This window comes from Lithobates pipiens, unplaced genomic scaffold, assembly GCF_037356315.1.
Source record: "Lithobates pipiens isolate NorthernLeopardFrog02 unplaced genomic scaffold, aLitPip1_a1.2 Scaffold_13, whole genome shotgun sequence".
Classification (NCBI taxonomy): Eukaryota; Metazoa; Chordata; class Amphibia; order Anura; family Ranidae; genus Lithobates; species Lithobates pipiens.
Window position 1 is genome coordinate 172,763,390 of NW_027507718.1, and position 21,578 is coordinate 172,784,967.

Consider the following 21,578-nt stretch of genomic DNA (forward strand, 5'->3'; position numbering starts at 1 on the left):
TAGAATTTTGGGCAAGAGTACCATTTTCACTAAATTGATCCTGCCCATAACCCCCAAAGGCAATTTGGTCCAGGCCTGTGTCTTAAGTTTGAGCAGCGTAAATAGGGGTTCTATATTACGTGTGCAGTAGTCCCTCAGGTCTCTTGTGACCTGCACCCCCAGGTATTTAATCTCCCCCACCCTCTGCAAAGGAAGTTCTGGGGTGTTCTGTGGTGGTGGAAACTGGTCAATAGGGAGAATTTGGGACTTGTCCCAGTTCATACGTAGCCCTGAATAATTGCCCGTTTAATGATTGTCAGTGCAGCCCGGAGAGATGGACCTTGGTCAGCCAAATATAAGAGCGTGTCGTCCGCGTAAAGACCTATTTTGTCCAATGTATTTCCAACACACAGGCCCTCTATATCTGGGGATGCCCTAATAGCCATGGCCAGAGGTTCTGCCGCCAGGGCGTACAGGAGAGGGGATAGGGGACATCCCTGTTTAGTTCCCCTCTCCAGTGGGAACTGCTCTGACATCCACCCATTGACAAAAACTCTGGCCTTAGGCGACTGGTATAGAATACGTATCCATTTCTGGAAGTTGGGTCCGAATCCAAAGCTACCGAGGCATTCCCACAGGTAGGGTCATTCTACCGAGTCGAACGCCTTCGCTGTGTCTAACGCCACAATGACTCGCGAGCCCGCGTTTTCATGGCGCGCCTGTAGATTCATAAACAACCGCCGGATGTTCATAGCCGTGTTCTTCCCCGGCATAAATCCGGTTTGATCGGGGTGGACAAAAGACAGTATAACTCAATTTAGCCTAGTGGCCAAGATCTTCGCCAAGATCTTGATATCCACTTGTAACAGGGATATAGGTCTGTAGGATTCAGGGTATCCCGGATCCTTCCCCAGCTTGGGGAGTACTATAATTTGCGCCTCTTGCATAGATGGGGGGAGAATCCCTTCGCTAAATATGTTATGGTATAGTTTTGTCAGAGTGGAGGTAAGAACTTCGGAGAAGGTTAAATAAAATTCTTGGGGTAGGCCATCTAGGTCCGGGGCTTTGGACTTGGCTAGTTGAGAAACTGCCTCTGCTACCTCCTCACTAGATATAGGGGCTTCCAACATCTTAACTTGGTCAACATTGAGCCTCGGGAAATCGATTGCGTGTAGTTCTGCTTGTATGTCCTGACTCGTGTGTGTAAGGTGGGTCTGATACAGCTCCCGGTAGAAAGTCCTGAACATATCAGCCACAGAGGCGGGGTCGGTGACCCCTGCGCCCTGTGGAGTCCGTAAGGATACTACCACCGGGGATTTGTCATTTAGGTTTGAAAGGTATGCTAGGAGTCTTCCGGCCCTCTCCCCGTGTTCAAATACCCGCTGTCTGCTGAAGAATATATGTTGTTTAGCTTTCTCCATATGGAGCTCGGAGACTAGTCTAGACTGTAATTTAACCTGTCTTAGTTTGTCTGCATTGGGGTCAGCATTGTAGGCCAGTTCCAGCTCTTGTAATTTGGTCGTGGATAGCTGCACAGCTAGGCCCGAAGAGCGTTTCAAGCGGTCAATTTTTCTGGACAGTAGCCCACGGACATGTTCTTTAAACCCATCCCACTCCGTCGGGTCAGTGTATGTAACTCCGGTCTCGCACAGTATATGGCTGAGCTCTCCTGCAATGGCCTCTATATCCGGTAGGCTAGATAGCCAGAAAGGGTTGAGCTGCCATACCCGTTTAGGCACTGATCCCGGGAGCACGACAGTCACCCAGCACGGGGAGTGATCCGAGAGGGCCCGCGGTGCCATCCCTGATCCCCCCCACCCTGGGCAGCAGTATATTAGAGAGCAAAATAAGATCTATCCTAGACATCGTGCCATGACTTGTAGAATGGCAGGTATATGCTCTGGTGGTTGGGTGTTGGTGACGCCAAACGTCTGTTAATGCAAATTCCGACATCAGTTTGGCAAATCGGGTTAAGTTATGTCCGTCAGTCTGCTGTGTCCCCCCTCCCGACCTGTCCAGCCCCAGATGCATAGTCATGTTGAAATCCCCCATCCATACCGCCGGGATCGAGGGGTTCTGAGCCATATACGCCAATCCCTTTGTAATCACCTCAAATGTAAATGGGGGAGGAACATAACAGGCCAAAAGGAGAAACGGCTCCCCCCTAGTAGGGTGTGCAGAAACACGAATCTGCCCTGTTGGTCTGTCTCCATTGCTATCAGTTCAAAAGGGGCCTTTTTAGCCACTAGCACAGAGATGCCGCCTGGAGGTGGCCTGTTATATGTGTCTCTACCAGAACTATTACATCGGCCCTCTGTGTCTTGAGGAAGTTTAGAACAGCAGTTCTTTTAATTTTGTTACACATCCCCCTAACATTCCAGGTCATAAACTTCATAGATGCCATATCCCTGTCCATCGTATATTCGAGGGGCAGGTGCAGCTCCGGTGTGGCCAACCCGGGAATGGCGCAAATTGCTTGCCCCTCCCCGGCCGTACACATCCCACCCCACCCCCCCTTTCCTTCGGTCGTTCATACCACATCCAGCATACAATAAATAGGTATTTCCCATGTAAATAATAACCAAACAATACAACCCAACCCCCCCCACCCAGCTTTACACTGCCCCAACATGGTGAAAGCATATCTTCCCAAACTATAGTCTCAACTCTAATCATCCAGTGCAAAAACGCAACTGGAGGTACACCATATTGAACAGTATTGTGCATATTGCACCTAGTTGAGAACAGTCCTCTGGAGGCAGCTCTTCACGCTGTCAATCAGCGGAGCTCCACGGTGTGACAGGGACCAGTGAACCTGGGATGCCCCCGCGTGGGCTCCCCCGCCTTTCAAAATACCGGTTGTGTTGTTAAAGTGAGTCCAACCACTTCACCCGCCCTGGTATGTCCCCTCCCCGCAGTGTAGTCCACAGTAAAGTAAAACATTAAACTTATTCGTTGCAGGCCCCCTGTAAATAAATTGTGTAACATGTCAGGTCCGTTACACTCCTCCAACTATCCAGGGAACAGATCCGGTGGGGCAATAGTTCTGAGTGTAGGGAAAAGATATCTTCAGGGGACCATCAGCCCCATGCCCCCCTCCGTCCCCTCGGGGCGACTTGGGCATGTAATAGCGGTATGGGGCTCAACTTATGAGTCCTCCCCTAAAAAATAGGACAGTTTGAATCTTACTCCAAGTTTGTAGGGGGGATCCCCGCGGACCGCAGTGGAAGAGAAATGGGGCCAGTACTGTGTAGGGCATAGTCAAGCAAGGGGCAGGGATACTCACGGGACCTCCGGTGTCTCGGACGCTAGGCCGGCCTGCTGCGCTGGTCCAACCAGGCTGTCACAGCCGCCAGGTCGTCAAAAAATTGGGCACGGCCATCCTCCTCGACCCGCAACCTTGCCGGAAACAACATGGCATATTTGAGATGCTGTGTACGAAGACGCCGCTTGACTTCCTGAAAGAGGGATCTTTTCCTTTGTACTTCACCGGAAAAATCCGGGAACACTGCCACTCTGCAGTTTTCCACTTGTATGTTGCCTTTTTCCCTGGTGAGTCTCAGGATCTTATCCCGGTCACGGAAGTTCAGAAACTTCGCCATAAACGTGCGGGGTGGCGCTCCAGGAGGCTCTGGCTTCATAGGAATACGATGCGCGTGTTCCCCAGCAAACATCACTGAAAACTCTGCTCTTCCGTACGTATTAATAAGAAGGGATTCCAGGTACTCAGCAGGATTCGTTCCCTCTATCTTTTCAGGGAGACTAATAAACCGGAGATTGCACCTCCTCAAACGGTTCTCCATGTCGTCCTGGTGGGAGTTCAGCATGTGTATCTGTCTTTGCATATCCTCTGCGGCGTGTCTCAGCGGGTGTAGGACATCCTCGGACGCCCCTATCCTCGTTTCCGCCTCGGTGACTCTGTCCCGGAGCTTGGACATATCTTGCCTTAGTAGGGAGATGTCTGTTTTGACGTCGTCTATTTTGGCCGTCAGTGTCCCCTGGAGTCCCGCTATGGCGTCCAGTACCTTGGCAGTGTCCGAGGCCTGGCGCTCTGCATCCGCACACGTGCTCGCGCCATCTTCGGCCTGTCGGTCCACTCCCGATCGGCGGAATTGCGCCAGCTTGTCTGTGGCCCCTTCGGTTCCGTTTGGTGGGCGACATCTGTCCTCGGTATTCTGCCAGGGTGCGAGCAGTCAGACTGCAACTTTTGACTAGATTTCTGTGCACAGGATGGGAGTAGGATTAACGGCGGACGGGAGCTCACCCACAGCACGTCTTACTCCATTGCTTGCCATGCCACGGCCCCCACTTTCTTATGAATTTTACACCAGACAGTGACCCAGGGATAGCGTGGGAGGCTCACAAAGCTTTGGTCAGGGATATATTCATTAAGCATGGTGCCCGAATCAAACGGGAAAGAGGGAAACAGTTGCCGGTGCTACTTTCCAAACTTCATGTTCTGGAATCCCAAAACAAACATGCCCCCCTCCCAGACCCTAGACCAGTGATGGCGAACCTCGGCACCCCAGATGTTTTGGAACTACATTTCCCATGATGCTCAGCTACACTGCAGAGTGCATGAGCATCATGGGAAATGTAGTTCCAAAACATCTGGGGTGCCGAGGTTCACCATCACTGCCCTAGACAATGGAACTTAACTCTCTAAGACAGGCATGTCCAAAGTCCGGCACACGGGCCAATCGCGGCCCGCATTCCGGTTTCGGACGGCCCGTCTGGTCATGTTCCCATATATATCTTTTGTGGCCCCCAACGAATCCCCGATCGCCGGGGGCCACAAAAGATAGATGTGCTGGCTGCCATGGAGGGGGCGGGACGAGTGCCTTGGATACAGGACAGCGTCCTGTGTAAAAGGAAGTCCCGTCCTGCGCTGCCATTGGACAACCGTTTTGTCCATCACAGGAGGCGGGACTTTCAATTAAAGAGGCCGTCGATAGAAACAGGAGTTTCTCCTGTATGTCTGTCGGCGCTCATCCCGCCCCCCTCCCTGTCTCCTCCAAGGCTGCAGAGGACATGAATCAGGCTGCACTGATGGTAATGGTGAGTCTGCATTCATGGCAATATGGGGGCTGCATTCATGGCAATGTGTGGCAATATGGGGGCTGCATTCATGGCAATGTGTGGCAATATGGGGGCTGCATTCATGGCAATACGCTGGGGGCTGCATTCATGGCAATACGCTGGGGGCTGCATTCATGGCAATACGCTGGGGGCTGCATTCATGGCAATACGCTGGGGGCTGCATTCATGGCAATACGCTGGGGGCTGCATTCATGGCAATACGCTGGGGGCTGCATTCATGGCAATACGCTGGGGGCTGCATTCATGGCAATACGCTGGGGGCTGCATTCATGGCAATACGCTGGGGGCTGCATTCATGGCAATACGCTGGGGGCTGCATTCATGGCAATACGCTGGGGGCTGCATTCATGGCAATACGGTGGAGGCTGCATTCATGGCAATACGGTGGAGGCTGCATTCATGGCAATACGGTGGAGGCTGCATTCATGGCAATACGGTGGAGGCTGCATTCATGGCAATACGGTGGAGGCTGCATTCATGGCAATACGGTGGAGGCTGCATTCATGGCAATACGGTGGAGGCTGCATTCATGGCAATACGGTGGAGGCTGCATTCATGGCAATACGGTGGGGGCTGCATTCATGGCAATACGGTGGGGGCTGCATTCATGGCAATACGGTGGGGGCTGCATTCATGGCAATACGCTGGGGGCTGCATTCATGGCAATACGCTGGGGGCTGCATTCATGGCAATACGCTGGGGGCTGCATTCATGGCAATACGCTGGGGGCTGCATTCATGGCAATACGCTGGGGGCTGCATTCATGGCAATACGCTGGGGGCTGCATTCATGGCAATACGCTGGGGGCTGCATTCATGGCAATACGCTGGGGGCTGCATTCATGGCAATACGCTGGGGGCTGCATTCATGGCAATACGCTGGGGGCTGCATTCATGGCAATACGCTGGGGGCTGCATTCATGGCAATACGCTGGGGGCTGCATTCATGGCAATACGCTGGGGGCTGCATTCATGGCAATACGCTGGGGGCTGCATTCATGGCAATACGCTGGGGGCTGCATTCATGGCAATACGCTGGGGGCTGCATTCATGGCAATACGCTGGGGGCTGCATTCATGGCAATACGCTGGGGGCTGCATTCATGGCAATACGCTGGGGGCTGCATTCATGGCAATACGCTGGGGGCTGCATTCATGGCAATACGCTGGGGGCTGCATTCATGGCAATACGCTGGGGGCTGCATTCATGGCAATACGCTGGGGGCTGCATTCATGGCAATACGCTGGGGGCTGCATTCATGGCAATACGCTGGGGGCTGCAGATGGGCACTGACCCTTATTTTGCTTCACATGTCTTTATTTAAAATGTAAGATTTTTTTATTTTTATTTTTTTCCTGAGACTTCCTTTTTAAAGTTAAGGTGCGTGGTATAAGCCGATTAAATACAGCATATCCAAATAACACACCCGAGCTCATCTGTTCACCACACACAGCACAAAGGCAAGATAATTCTTGTTGGACCGTGTATTAGTGCTCGGATGAACACACTTAGACCGAATTTTAATGGTTTAAAGAATGTCAGACAAAATAGTCGGCCCTCGAGCATGTTCACTTCATCAAATCTGGCCCTCTTTGAAAAAAGTTTGGACACCCCTGCTCTAAGAGGTCAGATTAATGACTTATGACGTTATAAAGCCAAGGTGGCATTGCGGACATGTCACAAGATAAGCTACGAATATGGTGACAAATGCGGGAAAACCTTAGCCAGGTTGAATAGGGAACAAACTGTGAACATTTATACCTCATATTATATCCTCGAGGGCTCAAAAAAACAACTTGCCCACACAGATTTCCCAGGCTTTTAGAGACTTTTAGGCCTCCCTTTAAAACTTACCTACTACATCAGGTTCCAAAACTCAAATTGAATGTATTCATCTATCATTTTAGATCCCTACACTCTTGCTTGAGCTCCGTAAAGAGCTTTATGCACCAACGAAGCTAGAGGAGTTAGAACAAGCTATTGGTGCGACCAAACCGGGAAAGGCTCCAGGCCCAGACGGGTTTACCCTTCAATATTGCCGTACCATGCTTCCAATCCTGGCACATGTTGAACCTGCTCAACGACCTTGGAACATCAGCGGTCCTCCCCTGGGACACATTTCGGGCGTATATCTCAGTTATCCATAAAGGAGGAAAGGACCCCTCCATCTACGCCAGTTATATGCCCATTTCTCTCCTGAATATTGACCTTAAACTGTTCACCAAGATCATCTCAACCTGTTTAGCACAAAACTTACAAGACTTCGTCCACTTGGACCAAGTGGGTTTTGTCCCCACCAGGGAGGAAAGGGATAACGCGACTAAGGCCCACTTCACACAGGACGGATCCGTAATGATCTGCCCCGTGATGATCCACTTGCTCAGCGGGGATCACTCCATTTATCCCCGCTGAGCTGGCGGATGACAGGGCGGTTCCTGCGCACTGTGCAGGGACCGCCCTGTCAGCTCTCCTTTATGGGGGATCGGATGAACATGGACCGTTTGTCCGTGTTCATCCGATCTGCAGACGGATAGAAAAATAGGATTTTCCTCAGTCTGCAGAATCGGACCAATGCAGAGACGGACGATATCGGGCGTCTGCGGATTTTCATCCGCAGACACCCGCTATCCCATAGGGATGAATGTAAGTCCGTATTTCATCCGCAAACGGATGGATGAAATATGGACATACGGTCTGCATGTGTGAAAGGGGCCTTAAGTTCTCAACCTTCTCCATGTTGCCAGTTCAACCTGCACGCCATGTGTCTTTCTTAGTACGGATGCGGAGAAAGCGGGTGAATTGGCACTATATGTTCTCGGTCTCGGTCCTTTGACACTTTGGCCTAGGGGACACTATCATTAACTGGATAACAAGACTTTACTCCAATCCTACAGCTCAAGTTAAGACCAACGGAGTCCTGTCCGAACCTCTCCCCATTACGAATGGGACCAGACAGGGGTGCCCGCTTTCCCCCTGTTAGAAATTTGAACTCTATGGCTCTCTTTCCAAAGTAAAAATAGACTTTAATAAACCAGAAGAAATGGGAAATCGGAATACCCCCGACCATCTATCAGCATTGAGGTCATGCTTCAGTTTTAAATGGACGGACACAGCTTTAAAGTATTTGGGTACTTTAGTCGTTTATTATACCCCTGGCATAAGGGCTTACACTCTTGGTTTGGCAGATGCAACCTACTAAAGATACCAAAATTCCTCTACTTCTAAATGCACTGTAAAGAATCGAATGCCGTGGATTCCTGACTGAATCACATGCAATTCCCCCCACTGCTCCTGTGTGTGTGAACCCAGTAAAGAAAGCGAAGCACCATGTAGTGCAGCAATAGGCAGTTTATTAAAATGTCATAACAACTCACAAAGTAAATATCTAGTCAAATCTATATCTGCAGTGTCCCGTCCTCCCGATGATAGCAAATCAAGGCCGCTGGTGGTGCTCACAGGGCTCGAGAAGTTACAGGACTCCTGTGGGTTTAAGGCGGAAGTGAGGTCAGCTTGGGGGCAGACTGCTCGACATCTCCTTCAGCGGCCACAGTTTACCATTATTGGTGAGAAGGGGACATTGAGAATATAGATTTGACTAGATATTTGTCAGTTATAACATTTTCATAAACTGCCTATTGCTGCACTACATGGCACTTTGCTTTTTTGTACAAAGGGTTTTTAGTAAAGTTCAGTTCAACATAATACAGTAGCATTGATGGCCATATCATGGAAAGAAATGAAAGAAAACATCAAAAAGTGAAAAGGCTATAACCGGCAAGAGGTTATTGTTGCCTGGGGATATGACAGCATGCTGCACTAGGTGTAATAACGAACTTATAGAGTCATAAGTGAAGCGATTATCAGGAGATATCTACAGAACCTGTCTTTTCTCAAGAAATAGTAGATCTATTTGTCAAGAAGGAATGTTTTTCACCAAGTAACCATCACATCTAGGGCAGCGCCTGGTGGGCCAAAGAAATACGAAGAAAAGTGAGGAAGAAAAAGGAGGAGAGGAGGAGAAAAGGAGAAGTGATAGAATAGGAGTGTAGAACAGAAAAAGAGAGAGAGTAAGGAAAGGGGTTGAGAGGAGGGTGGGGAGTGCTCGGGGCGGGGGCAGAGGCATACTAGAGTGAAAGGAGCGTTGGACCAAATCTTGAAGGACGATTATGAGCTACCCAAGGTTGCCAAACCCAGAGGAATTTATCATGGGTGTCTGATAATATAATAAAATAAATAATAATGTAATTTACGCAGCTTTTAACTGCTTTAAAACAGAGTCTGATTTGCAGGTCCTAGCTATGATCAATTTAGTTGCAGTAAAAAGGTGCAACGCCAACTGGCATTCCAGGCAAAGTAGTTCTGCAATTGGTTTCTGTGATGGACTCACCCGGGGCAGAGGCTTTTGGAGGGGACTGAATGCTGGCTTACTGATTATGGGCCCTGGATTTTGGGGGAACTGTGCCCTTTGTGAACTGTATGCCTGGGGACCCTTGAGGTGGTGTTACTTTGGATTCAGGTCCATGTTCCCCCCCAAGACAGACTGTGGGAACCCTGTATATGACATATTTGAAATAGTGACCGATTCATACTGTTGGGACAAATACTGTTAGAAGATGCTGATGTCATCAACTACAGCCACCTGTCTGCCTGTTATCTGCTATAATGTAAATAAGTCTAGTATGGCTTCGAAGAGAGTCTTTCACCCAATGTTATTTGCGCCAATTAACCATGCTATTGTGTGAAGGAGTTCTGTGTTGATATTTATGATAATGTGTATTGTATAGTCATTGAGCGAGAAGACGGCAAGTCTACCCTGAAAGATCATCTCTCCGAGTCACCAAGTTTGGGTAAATGATTAGTAAACTAGCTCATGTTAATTAGGTTTCTGGTTACAGTTTGAATTGTCAGCCTGCTGTATATATTTGTGTGCATTCTCCAATAAAACAGTCCATGCTCATCAACCAAACGAGTGTTGTCTTGTTTTCTGGTTGTTAGCAGTTGAAATATCTAATATCTATATTCAGACTGGGAGGAAACGGTATAGGACAAAAGCACTCAAGCGGAGTGTGGGACGTTTCATTACAGTTTCCACAGAAGAGCCTCAAAGGGGTCTCTCTTTAGGTTGGTGTGGAAAAGCTTGTGAAGGAGTGTATAAACCCCGAGCCACAATCTGCACACCTTTGGACATGTCTACCTACCAGATGTGTGCCAATGTTCCCTCTTGAGAACACCCTCAGAAACATAAGGGGGAGTAGGATGGAATAAAACCTGCCAATCTGGCCAGGGTGTACTCCCATCTGTAAAAAACTTTATACGCATTTTCCAAGAAGAGAACATTCTTGGATAGTGCAATAGTCATGACCTGCCAGTCCTCCAGACCTAACCGTTTCCCAAGCTCAGTCTCCCACTGGAGATGGTAAGGTCCCAATGGTGTTTTTTTGGAACTATAGCTGCATAGATTAAAGAGATTAGACCAGAAGAATGGGGACATGATCTGCAAAGGTTTTCAAAAGGGGTCAAAGTATAAGGAGTGGGTCGAGATTTTATAAGTTGGCGAAAAAGTCGAAGCTGTAGATAGCTGTAGTGCTCTCAAAAGGGGGATATCATGTGAGGAACGTAGGGCTTCAAATGGGATTATGCTGGTGGGGATGAACAAGGAGTGAATATTTACAAAACCATTCTCGTCCACCAAGAGAACTGTAGTGGGTTATCGCGTCCTGGTGGGAATAATGGACAACGAATGAGGAGGAGTAGGGGGAGATGAGGAGAAATCAGGCCCGCCAAGTATTTAACAGAGTTCTCCAACCAAAGGGAATGTGCCAGACATGGGCCAATTGTATTCGGGTGGTGGTCTTAGGGAAGCCAGCGGAGGGAGGCTACCGGTATCGGGTGAGTCCATTAAATCAATGGTGGCCCATAATGGCATTTGATGTTTCTCATGAAGATGAGAGAGTGGGGCTATGCAGTGTAGTAAGCTTGTAAGTTGGGAACCGAGAGGCCACCATTAATCTTGCAGGCGTATAAAACTTGTTTATTAATCCTGGGTCTCGTGGAGCCCCAGACAAACTGCAGGATCTTACGTTGGTAGGATATGAATACATATAGGGACAATTGTAGAAACTCACTCAGGTTGAACTGGATGGATTGGTGTCTTTATTCAACCTTACTATGTAACTATGAATAGAATATGGGAAGGGGCCTGGACTGGCAGAACTTGAAAAAAGGAAAGCAGTTTTGGGAGGTAGGCCATACATACTATTCTACTGAGCCAGGACAACGGAAGATGGGACCGGGAGGAGAGCATAGCTGCTAGCGCCCCAAACAGCGGAGGAAAATTGGCTTGATAAACTCCTGAATAAGTTGGTGTAAGCTTAACCCCAAAATAGAGCAATGAAGGCAACCACTGAAAGGGATGTCAGTTCTGAGGGTGGAAGGTCGATCGACAAAGCTTAAGATTTGGCAGGTTTGACGGCTAGGCCCGAAAAAGTTGTAAAGGTATTTAAGAAAGTAGGTGAGGGAGGGCGATTCTAGGTTTAGTTATGAACAGCAAGATATCATCCGCAAACAACAATATTTTTTGCGAGGTATCCGCTACTTCTACCCCGGTTACGTCTGGACGGGTTTGGATCACCTCCGCCAAGGGTTCCAGTGCCAGGATAAATAGAAGTGGGGAGAGTGGGCACCTTTGTCGTGCTTTGCTTTCTTTACTGTGTTCATGCACACAGGAGTGGTGGAGGAATTCACATTAGATTCAGACAAGAATTGTACTGCAAATCTTTGCAGTGCCATTTGCACTCATTTTGTATGAACGCTAATCGCGCCACAAACTATCGGTTTCAGGAGCATCTTCACGAGTATTCGGTTAGTGCATTAATATTGAAGATATTGGAAAGGCTGAAGCCTTTACACAAACACAGACAGCTTTGTGGACTACAGGTACTCAAAGGATCTGTTAATTTATATACAATACTAGGCACAGACACATACATTAGTCAAAGACCACATATTTCAACCAGGGTACCTTCTGGGTTCTTCAAGGGTGCCTTGGTAAAATGCCTAAAAATTACTACAAATTCCCCAAAAGTTGTCACCAAGTGGCTCAAGCCTGCATTTTTTTTTATAAACAAAGCTAGAGGCTTTTATAGTGCAGATATTAAAGACTGAACATCACATAGGCCAGCCACTAGCATCCTGACAACCAATGATGTAATTGATTAATAAGGAGGACATCAGGTGCCAGCACACCATCCTTGTTGCCCCTCTCCCCTGTTAGCACTGTGGTTACATTGACAAAGAAAGGGAGGGAAACTGAGGGAGAAGAGAAATGCTAGCATACTAGTTAGTGGCAGTGTGTAAAGGTGAAGGAATTGGGCAACCAACATGTATGGATGTTGCTGCATTAAATAAAACTACTAGCTTAGTTTCTACAATTTAGAATGGGGTGTCTCAAAAGGTTGTGCATAATTTTAAAGAGTTAAAGGTGGCGAAAACACTGGTCTAAGATAATGCAAGGCAAATGAGCACTGCACAAATATTACTGCGTTCTCCCCTTTCCTCCCTTTTCTTTTTTACTTAGTTAGTTGTCTTTATCGTATTACTCCCTTCTGCCTAGTGTCCGATATTTCTTAATGAATACAAGAGAAACTGCTTCAAAGCTACATACTTCATATAGTAATACCCTGAAATAATAAAATATTCAAACTACACTATAACATTTTTTCGTTTAGTTACCTTGCCAGTCAAGTGTTTGGAAGAAGTTCTTCTTTAGTGCATCAGAGTTTGGTGGCTCTGGAGAATGTTCTGCTGGGCATGTGTCAGCTTCATACTGTGCCGTTGATCCTGGCTGTCTGGGTAATTCAGGTTTTCCTAAAAGAGCGAGTTGTATTGTTCACAAGTTCTAATGTTTATTCAATGTCTGCTTCTTTCACATGCAGTGTACGTATTAATAATCAGTTATCCAATTCACTAATCCTCAACTTGTCAAAAAGAGCAACCTTAAAGTGTATTTTTTCTAATTCTAGATATAGTGGGGATGAATTAAAATCCTGTCACACTTTCATTTATCTGTGTCTCTGCTGATACATCCACTATTTGTTCCGTCATCAAGACAAAGTGATGGGAAATCAAAGATTTTACAGCTGTCACCAGAGCAGGAGATGAGAGAATAGGACCCCCACTTGGATGGCAACTGAGGAATTCCCCTCACATTTCAGCCACTTCCGGTTGCATATCTGAGTGAGCAAGTGAAGGAAATCTAACAGGACACAGACAGCAAAAATAAACTGACAGGAGTTTAACCCTTCCCTAAGCTATCTAAAGTAATATATAAAGATTTAGCTATACATAAACTCCATAAAGTTCCGCAGCAACAAACAAGTCACACTGAGAAAACAGTTCAGGAGGGTTTTAGGTTTCAGAATAAACTATATGGTTTTAAAGAACCCTCTATTCCCATGCCCCTTTACCAAATTTTGACAGAATTTCTTGTTGCTCTTCCCGGCTTGAAAACAGTATTTTAGGCGTCAATCTCTTGGTGTTGAGGTTTTCCCATGGTGGAGTGACACTTGCAGGTTTGTCTCTAGAAGACACTTCAACTTCCAGATTTACTTGAAACAAGTCTGGATATTTTTCTTGTATGTCACAGGCATCCAGATCATATCTACAGTAAAATACAAAATGTAATTAAAACATGTCTTTAAACATAAAAAATTCATTTCAGAAAAAACTTTCAAAAACTTACAAAAGCATAAAAAAAATATATATATCTCGATTCCAAAATAGAAATGAAACCAAAATTGGATATATCACATGCCATCCCATATAGAAATGTAAGATACCAGTCTTTTGTCTTGCCTTCCTCCTGTTCTTTGCTCAGTCATAACGTTTGATGTTTAATGCAGATAAAGTAAAAGAATTCAAGAATAAATAAAAACAGCAGATTTAAACTGTTACACTGCAGGAAAAAACAGGAAGTAAAAAAAAAAAAATGTTCGGGAAGTGCAAGGTCAGCAGCACATGGAAAAAGTTAAAGTAGGAAATATTTAAATAACAGGATTAATGATCATATGACTAAACGTACAATTTTGCCAGGTTCTGGAATATTATACATGACATTTATTTAAAGGGGGAGGGGGGGAGTTATTTGAGCAAGTTTAGAGAAGGCTTTGTCAGTGACTGTACTAACAAGACAGGTGACATAGTACATAAAGAAAATAACTGCATTCAGGAACTGTATGTGCTTTGTAAAAGACTGAATACAAAACATAAGTGGTACACCGTTCTAAAATCCAGCAATTAAAGAATATCTACATACTTTGAAAACTTCACAGTAGTGGCATTTCTAGGAACAAAGCCTGTGTGAAACTGAATCTGGAACATCTTCATTGAAGTCATCTGAATCAAACAAAAACATTTTCAATACATAGAGTTAAATCATTATACACATAATAAAAAGCAATGTGATAGATTATTGCCTACAGGAATGCTGAAATGTTATACAAATGAATATTAAAACTTTGAAGGCCAGATCCCCCTACTACCACTTTACGGTTTGTAAAGAGCCCCTTCACACGAATGCATTGCAGCAATGCATGTTAAAAGAGAAGTATGTTTTTTTTTTTTTGTTTTTTTTTTAAACAAACCTTATACCAGGGCTTGACATTTTTGCTTTGAAAATAGGAGCCAGCTAAAAAAAAAAAAAAATTGCCTTGGGAGGGATAGTTTACCCAGGTGTGTGGAAGCAATCAGGCAGCAGCAGAGGCAGAACAGGGCTAAAAGTAGGAAAAAATCAAACAAAAAAAAAAAACGACCTGCTCGAAGCTGCATGTTCCGGGCTTTGGGCAATTTTTCATGCCTGCAACAGTAATTGGCTGACAAAAGCACAGGCAACAGGAAGCAATTTCTAGTTGCCATGGCAATCTGATATTTATCAAGCCCTACCTTTTACTCACCTAGGTGAATTCAGCATTGGCCCGATGCTGCATCTGTCCCGTCATCTCTTCATGAGAACTGAGTGATCAAACACCACTGATTGATCAGTTCTACCCCTCTGAGCAGATAGATGCGGCTGTCGGTCATCGGCTCGCTGCTCTGCCCCCCTAGTACTCACAGCAGTGTTGGACTGGGGAGGGAAAGAAGCGGATGGCTGAGTCTCCCAGCAGCAGCCGAGAGGCTGAGCCAGCTGCCAATCCAGGCATGCGGGTGGATCCCAACTGTAAAGTCAAGTTTTTTTTCCCCAGCCTGGACCAGGTGAGCGATATCAGCTGACAGTGGGCTTTAGCCTGCAGAAGAAACTGCACACCTGTGACCCACAAGAGATACAGTATATGTAAAATGAATGGCCAAGAAAGTTTTGGCCATACTTCTTTAAACAATTACCTTATTATGCTAACAAATCAAAAAAATGTTAGGTACTAAACAATAGGAGAATATCTTCTCAAAATAAAATGAATTACCTTGGCTTGTAGTCTACCACCCAGTGTAGATCTGGCATGATAAATGACTATTAGGACATCACCCTGTACTGTAACATCTAATGGAATTTCAGCTTTGCCATCTTCAGTTTTGAAATCCCTGAGAAATATTTATATATATATATAAAAAAAAAAAAAAAAAAATCATCCCATTTCCAAATAAAATCCTTTAGAACTAATTCTTTACAGTAATTTCAGAAAATAATAAAGTCTATTTTATAAATTGTTAAATTGAGCTTTGAACGAATAACCCATCTATCGAAGTAGAAAGTTGCATGTCAGATTCGTAACAATACATTTGAAATGCACACTTACCTCATTTTATCATATTCTTGGGAGGTAGTAGCCACTCTCTCATCTCCAACATACACTTCACAGAAAGGCCGGCAACCAATGCGCAGTTTGCTGAACAGTGGCACTGGCGTCATAGATATAGACTTTATAAGAATTGGTTTACTGTGAGGAATGATTGGCTCCTCCGCCATCATGTCACACATGTATTCTATATATCTGAAACACAGAAGGCTTAGCTATAATAACGCAGAACTAAAAACAGTGAAATTTCTTCTCTCTTATTTCATCCACTAAACTGCAGTTTACTATAGTAACCAAAAAACAATAGTTATTCTAACTACTCTGAGGAAATAGAACATTTAATAAAACCACTTTTGTACAGTTACATATTTTCTAATGCATTAGGGAAATAAAATAGTGTAACTGTAAATATAAAATATATAATTTTATTCAATAGCATCACTGCTGGGGCGACAAAGTCTTTTGAAGACCTGTTCACACCAGAACGTAGTACGGGAAACACATGTTCCAATGCGCGTTTCCCACACTGCCATCCAAACACACTGCAGATGCGATCCACAGTGGGTGTCATTGTTATCTTAACACCCCAAACACAAATCACAAAATGCAACGTGTTTGCCTGCACCAGATTGCATGGTATAGAAGTACAATGTGATCTGGCTACAGCAAGTTTCTAAAAGTAGGACATGCCCTACTTTTGGTGCAGTGCAATTTAAGAACGTTCAAAATGAATGGGCTGAAACTGCACCACACTGAACCCCATGTGAATAGCACAGGAACACAGTGTGAAATGGCCATAAACATCTACATGGTAATTAACCCCTTTGCGCTGACCTTATACAAATTCTCATTTGTTCATTCAAGGGGTTAAACGACTCCGTTAGCGTTTTTTTAGCAGTTGGCTTTTTAGTGATAACTGATGTGGCTAAAAGCTGCGGCTGTTATCCTAAAAGGAGCAGAAGGCGGTTTACGTGGATGTCAATGACACCAATTTAAAATAAAATTACAGTATTCAAAAATCGCCCGATTTTGGCGATCTGCATGCTTTTAAAGTGCAAAGGAAGGATTTGGGGTCTTTTAGACCCCCGATCCTTCCATAAAGCATACCTGTCACCACCTATTACTGTCACAAGGGATGTTTACATTAATTGTGACAGCAATAAAAGTGAACAGAATTCTATTTTTATTTTTTAGCCACTTGCTTACTGGGCAATTAAACTCCCCTCCTGTCCAGACCAATGTTCAGCTTTTAGCACTGATGCCCTTTGAATGACATAAAACACTGCACCAAAATTACATTTTTATAATTTTTTCCTCACAAATAGAGCTTTTTTTTGGTGGTATTTGGTCACCTCTTTTTTTTTTTTTTGTCATAAAATTTTGCAAACATGGAATTTTTCTCCTTCATTGATGTACGCTGATGAGGCGGCAGTGATGGGTGGCAATAATGGGCACTGATGGGTGGCAATAATGGGCACTGATTGCTTACACTGATAGGTGGCACTGATTGGCACCACTGGTGAGCATTGATAGGTGGCACTGGCAGGGGGTACTGATTGGCACAGATGAGGTGCCCCTGTTCCTTCCTCTTCGGGACCAATGTCCCTTTAACATAAGCCAGTGATCAGCTTTTTTTTTCTCCTCACGCTGTCAGTGTGAGGAGAAAAAAAAAAAAAAAAAGATTAAGATTAAAAGCTTTTGTTTACATCATGTGATCAGCTGTCATTGCCTGACACCTGATCACATGGTAAGAGGCCAGGACCGGCCCCTTACTCGGATGACTCGTGATCACAACATGCTCCCCTTGCGTCCTGCAGAGGCCTGGACCTCAAGTGGTTAAAGGGACAATGTGTTAAAAAAAAAAAAAAAAAAAAAAGTTTAAAGCGCCCCCGTCCTTGCGGTGTTCAAATCACACATGTGAGGTGTCACTGCAATCGTCAGAGTGAGAGCAATAATTCTAGCAAAAGACCTCCTCTAGCTCTAACCTGGTAATCATTACATTTTTTAAAGTGACGTCTATGGATATTTTTAGGTAACGTCGTTTGTCGCCATTCCACGAGTGTGTGCAATTTAAAAGCATGACATGTTAGGTATCTATTTACTAGGCGTAACATTATCTTTCACATTATACAAAAAATTGGGCTAATTCATGAACGTGTCCTTTTTGCCCAAAAATAGCGTTTGAAAGACTGCTGCGCAAATACCATGTGATCAAAAATATTACAACATTTGGCATTTTATTCTCTGAAAAATATGATAATGTTTGGGGGTTCCAAGTAAATTTCCAGCAAAAAATACGTATTTTAACTTGTAAGTAAGAAAGGTTAGAAATAGGCTTAAGCATAAAAGGGTTAAGTAATCCATACAGTGGTATATGTTATGCAAGACCTCAGAGCGATACCTTTTATAAGAAGGCCATATGCCAGGCGGACATCTCTTCATACTGAACATATAGACAGCAGCTTCAGCAGTGGAAAACAGGCGGCAGAAGCATAGGAAAGAACATACCACCACAGCAGATGCAGCTCTTCCATCCTACAATGTAAGGGCATGTTAAATTAGAATAATACATCAAAACTAAAGCATCAACATTTACAATCATTGTCAGATTAAAATCATTGTCCAGCGATAATCAACAAACGGTAAAATAAACATTTAAACACCATTGCAAACTATACTTAGTAACAGGGTTTTATTTAAGCATATTTAGAGCTAAAATACATGAAATAGAACATTTAAAATAAATTATAATTAAAGAAGTGTTGAAAAAAAAAAAAAAGTAATTTGTAATAGAATAAGCCTTTTGTATTGGTGAGAACTTGCCTGTTGATCTACAAATGTTCTGGTTGTAAAGTGTTTGCATAAATACAGTGGAACTAGTCAAGTGATTATATTAGGAAGGCTCTCTGTCTCAGCTGAGAGATTGAGGAATTAACAGTCTTTATATGTTCTGTACAGAAATAAGACTCAGCAGTATATTTTACTTAAAGTGTAAATTCCCACTGCTGGCCAATCAGAATCACTATAACCCAATCCAAAAGGGGATTGGGAATTCCAAATCCCGGGACCGCTTCACTGACATTCATGGAGGTGAATTCAGCAGGGATAGCGGAATGGAGTAAGTATTGAAGGTGTAGAGCGATAGTTCACCTTTTCATTGTTTCTGAACAGGTGAACTTAAAGTGGAAGTAAACCCATCAATTTTGAAACGGTTAAAAAAAAAAAAAAAAAAAAGGCATGCCGGGAATGCTAACTGCACATTGGCTGTGCTCTCAGCCAAACTATGAAATCATCCAATGGCTGGTGTCATAACGAATCACATGTGCAGCACCATAGCAGTTGAAGATTAAACAGAGGCAAAGATGGCAGCTTCCTTGGCTGAAAACGATAGGGGAGTTTACTTCCACTTTAAAGAGGAAGTAAAGCCTAACAAAAAAATAAAAATAAAAATAGAACCTGCAATGCAAAGGCATAATGAGCTAGTATGCATAGCATACTAGGTCATTATGAATAACTTACCTGAGATGGAAGCTCCCAAAGTGACCCTCGTCCTTAGGTGCCGCCATGATGCCTAGAGTGACTTCTGGGTATCGCGGCTCCGGCGCTGTGACTGGCCAGAGCCGCAATGACGTCGCCCCCGCGCATGCGCACGGGAGCCGCCACTAACGGCATGATTGCCGTTAGCAGTGGCATGCTCAGTGAGCCTGCATGCAGCATGCGACATTGGTGCCTGTCTTTTGCAAACATCTCCTAAACTGTGTAGGCTTAGGAGATATTTCTTGGATCTACATGTAAGCCTTAATCTAGGCTTACCTGTAGGTAAAAGTGGTCTGTAAGTGGTCACAGGCGCTAGCAATAATCGCATGTAAAAATCTGACAGGCTGGTTGTACCGAAATTTCTTGATCGGTCAACAAGGGTACATTCAGCCTGGCCATACATGGTTCGACTCTTGGCCAGTCCCTGCTGAACTGGCTTGAATTCGAACCGTCTACGGTTGGCTTAACACTTTAAATCCTTGCAAAGTACATAAACGCCCTGGAGAAAATTTTACTTCCTCAAAAAAGTATTGTTGCATTTTAAGGAAGGTTTGTAAACTGAGATAAAATGTATTCACAATCAACAACAAATAAAGGAAAACAGATATGAAACAAACTTGAGAAAATGCCACCTTATGAAGTTTACTTACAAGGCAGTGTACAATGCAAACATTCTTCTGATCCTGTTTAAGCCATAAATGCATATTTTTACAGATGCTGTAAAGGTTCACGAGATTTGGAGCACGTCTTCCAGACCAACCACATTCAGACACCTGTGAGGAAATGACAGTCCTATCATTAAAAGCTGACCTTCTGCCAGCATCTACTGCAAATTTTCATAGCAAAGTGTACAATTCAGATCTCAGTGACCAGCCTGACAAAGCTGTTCACAGCACACAATGATTAAAAGTAATTGTAACTTTCTCTTTACAATTTTAGAAAGAAATAAAAGCAGGAAATCAACCTCCTCTCTGTCTTGCTAAGGAGAGATCCCTAGCACACACATGACTAGAGTGTACTTGTGTAATAAAGAGATTCTTTTATTACCAGTCTACTGGCCATTTTCAATACTCTTCACACCCCTTTCTTAACCACTTGCAGACCGGACCAATTTGCTGGTCAAAGACCAGACCCCTTTTTGCGATTCAGCACTGCGTCGCTTTAACTGACAATTTCGCGGTCGTGCGACGTGGCTCCCAAACAAAATTGACGTCCTTTTTTTCCCACAAATAGAGCTTTCTTTTGGTGGTATTTGATCACCCCTGCGGTTTTTATTTTTTGCGCTATAACCAAAAATAGAGTGACAATTTTGAAAAAAAAACGCATTATTTTTTACTTTTTGTTATAATAAATATCCCCCAAAAATATATAAAAAAACATTTTTTTCCCTCAGTTTAGGCCGATACGTATTCTTCTACATATTTTTGGTAAAAAAAGTCGCAATAAGCGATTATTGATTGGTTTGCACAAAAGTTATAGCGTTTACAAAATAGGGATAGTTTTATAGCATTTTTATTAATAATTTTTTATTATTATTTTTTTTTACTAGTAATGGCGGCGATCAGCGATTTTTATTGTGACTGCGACATTGTGGGGGACCCATCGGACATTTTTGACACATTTTTGGGACCATTGTCATTTATACAGTAATCACTGCTATATAAATGCAGTGATTCCTGTGTAAATGACACTGGCAGTGAAAGGGTTAACCAGTGGGTGGCAGTGTAGGGGTTAAGTGTTCCTAGGGGTGTGTTACTAACTGTGGGGGGGTTGGGCTTTCATTTAGTGAACACTGATCTCTGCTCCAATCACATGGAGCAGAGATCAGCGTCAGTAGTTGCTAGGCAGAATGGAGAAATGTTGTTTACACAGCATTTCCTCCATTCGGCCGCTCCGTGAGACGATCGCGGGGATACCCGTAGCGATCGAGTCCGCGTGTCCCGCGACCGTACTCACGGGGGTCCCGACCAGCGCGGGAGCGCGCCGCCGGCGGCACGCTCCCGATGGCAGGGCGGCATTGAATATTGGACGTACCTGTATGCCAATATGCCTGCCCGTGCCATTCTGTCGACGAACATCGTCGTGCGCTGGTTGGGAAGTGGTTAAAGTGGTTGTAAACCCTTACAAACCACTTTGACCTACAGGTAAGCCTAGATTAAGGCTTACCTGTAGGTCC

At 44.6% G+C, this 21,578-nt stretch overlaps 1 protein-coding gene across 1 annotated transcript in view; it reads right to left on the reverse strand.

Moving 5' to 3' along the window:
- Positions 1-21,578, reverse strand: part of GAK (cyclin G associated kinase) — a 176,619-nt gene that overhangs the window by 34,421 nt on the left and 120,620 nt on the right. The window contains 7 exon segments of the mRNA XM_077475892.1: positions 12,810-12,944; positions 13,544-13,737; positions 14,392-14,471; positions 15,533-15,650; positions 15,866-16,060; positions 18,267-18,400; positions 20,053-20,175. Coding sequence (XP_077332018.1) covers positions 12,810-12,944; positions 13,544-13,737; positions 14,392-14,471; positions 15,533-15,650; positions 15,866-16,060; positions 18,267-18,400; positions 20,053-20,175 — 979 coding nt within the window.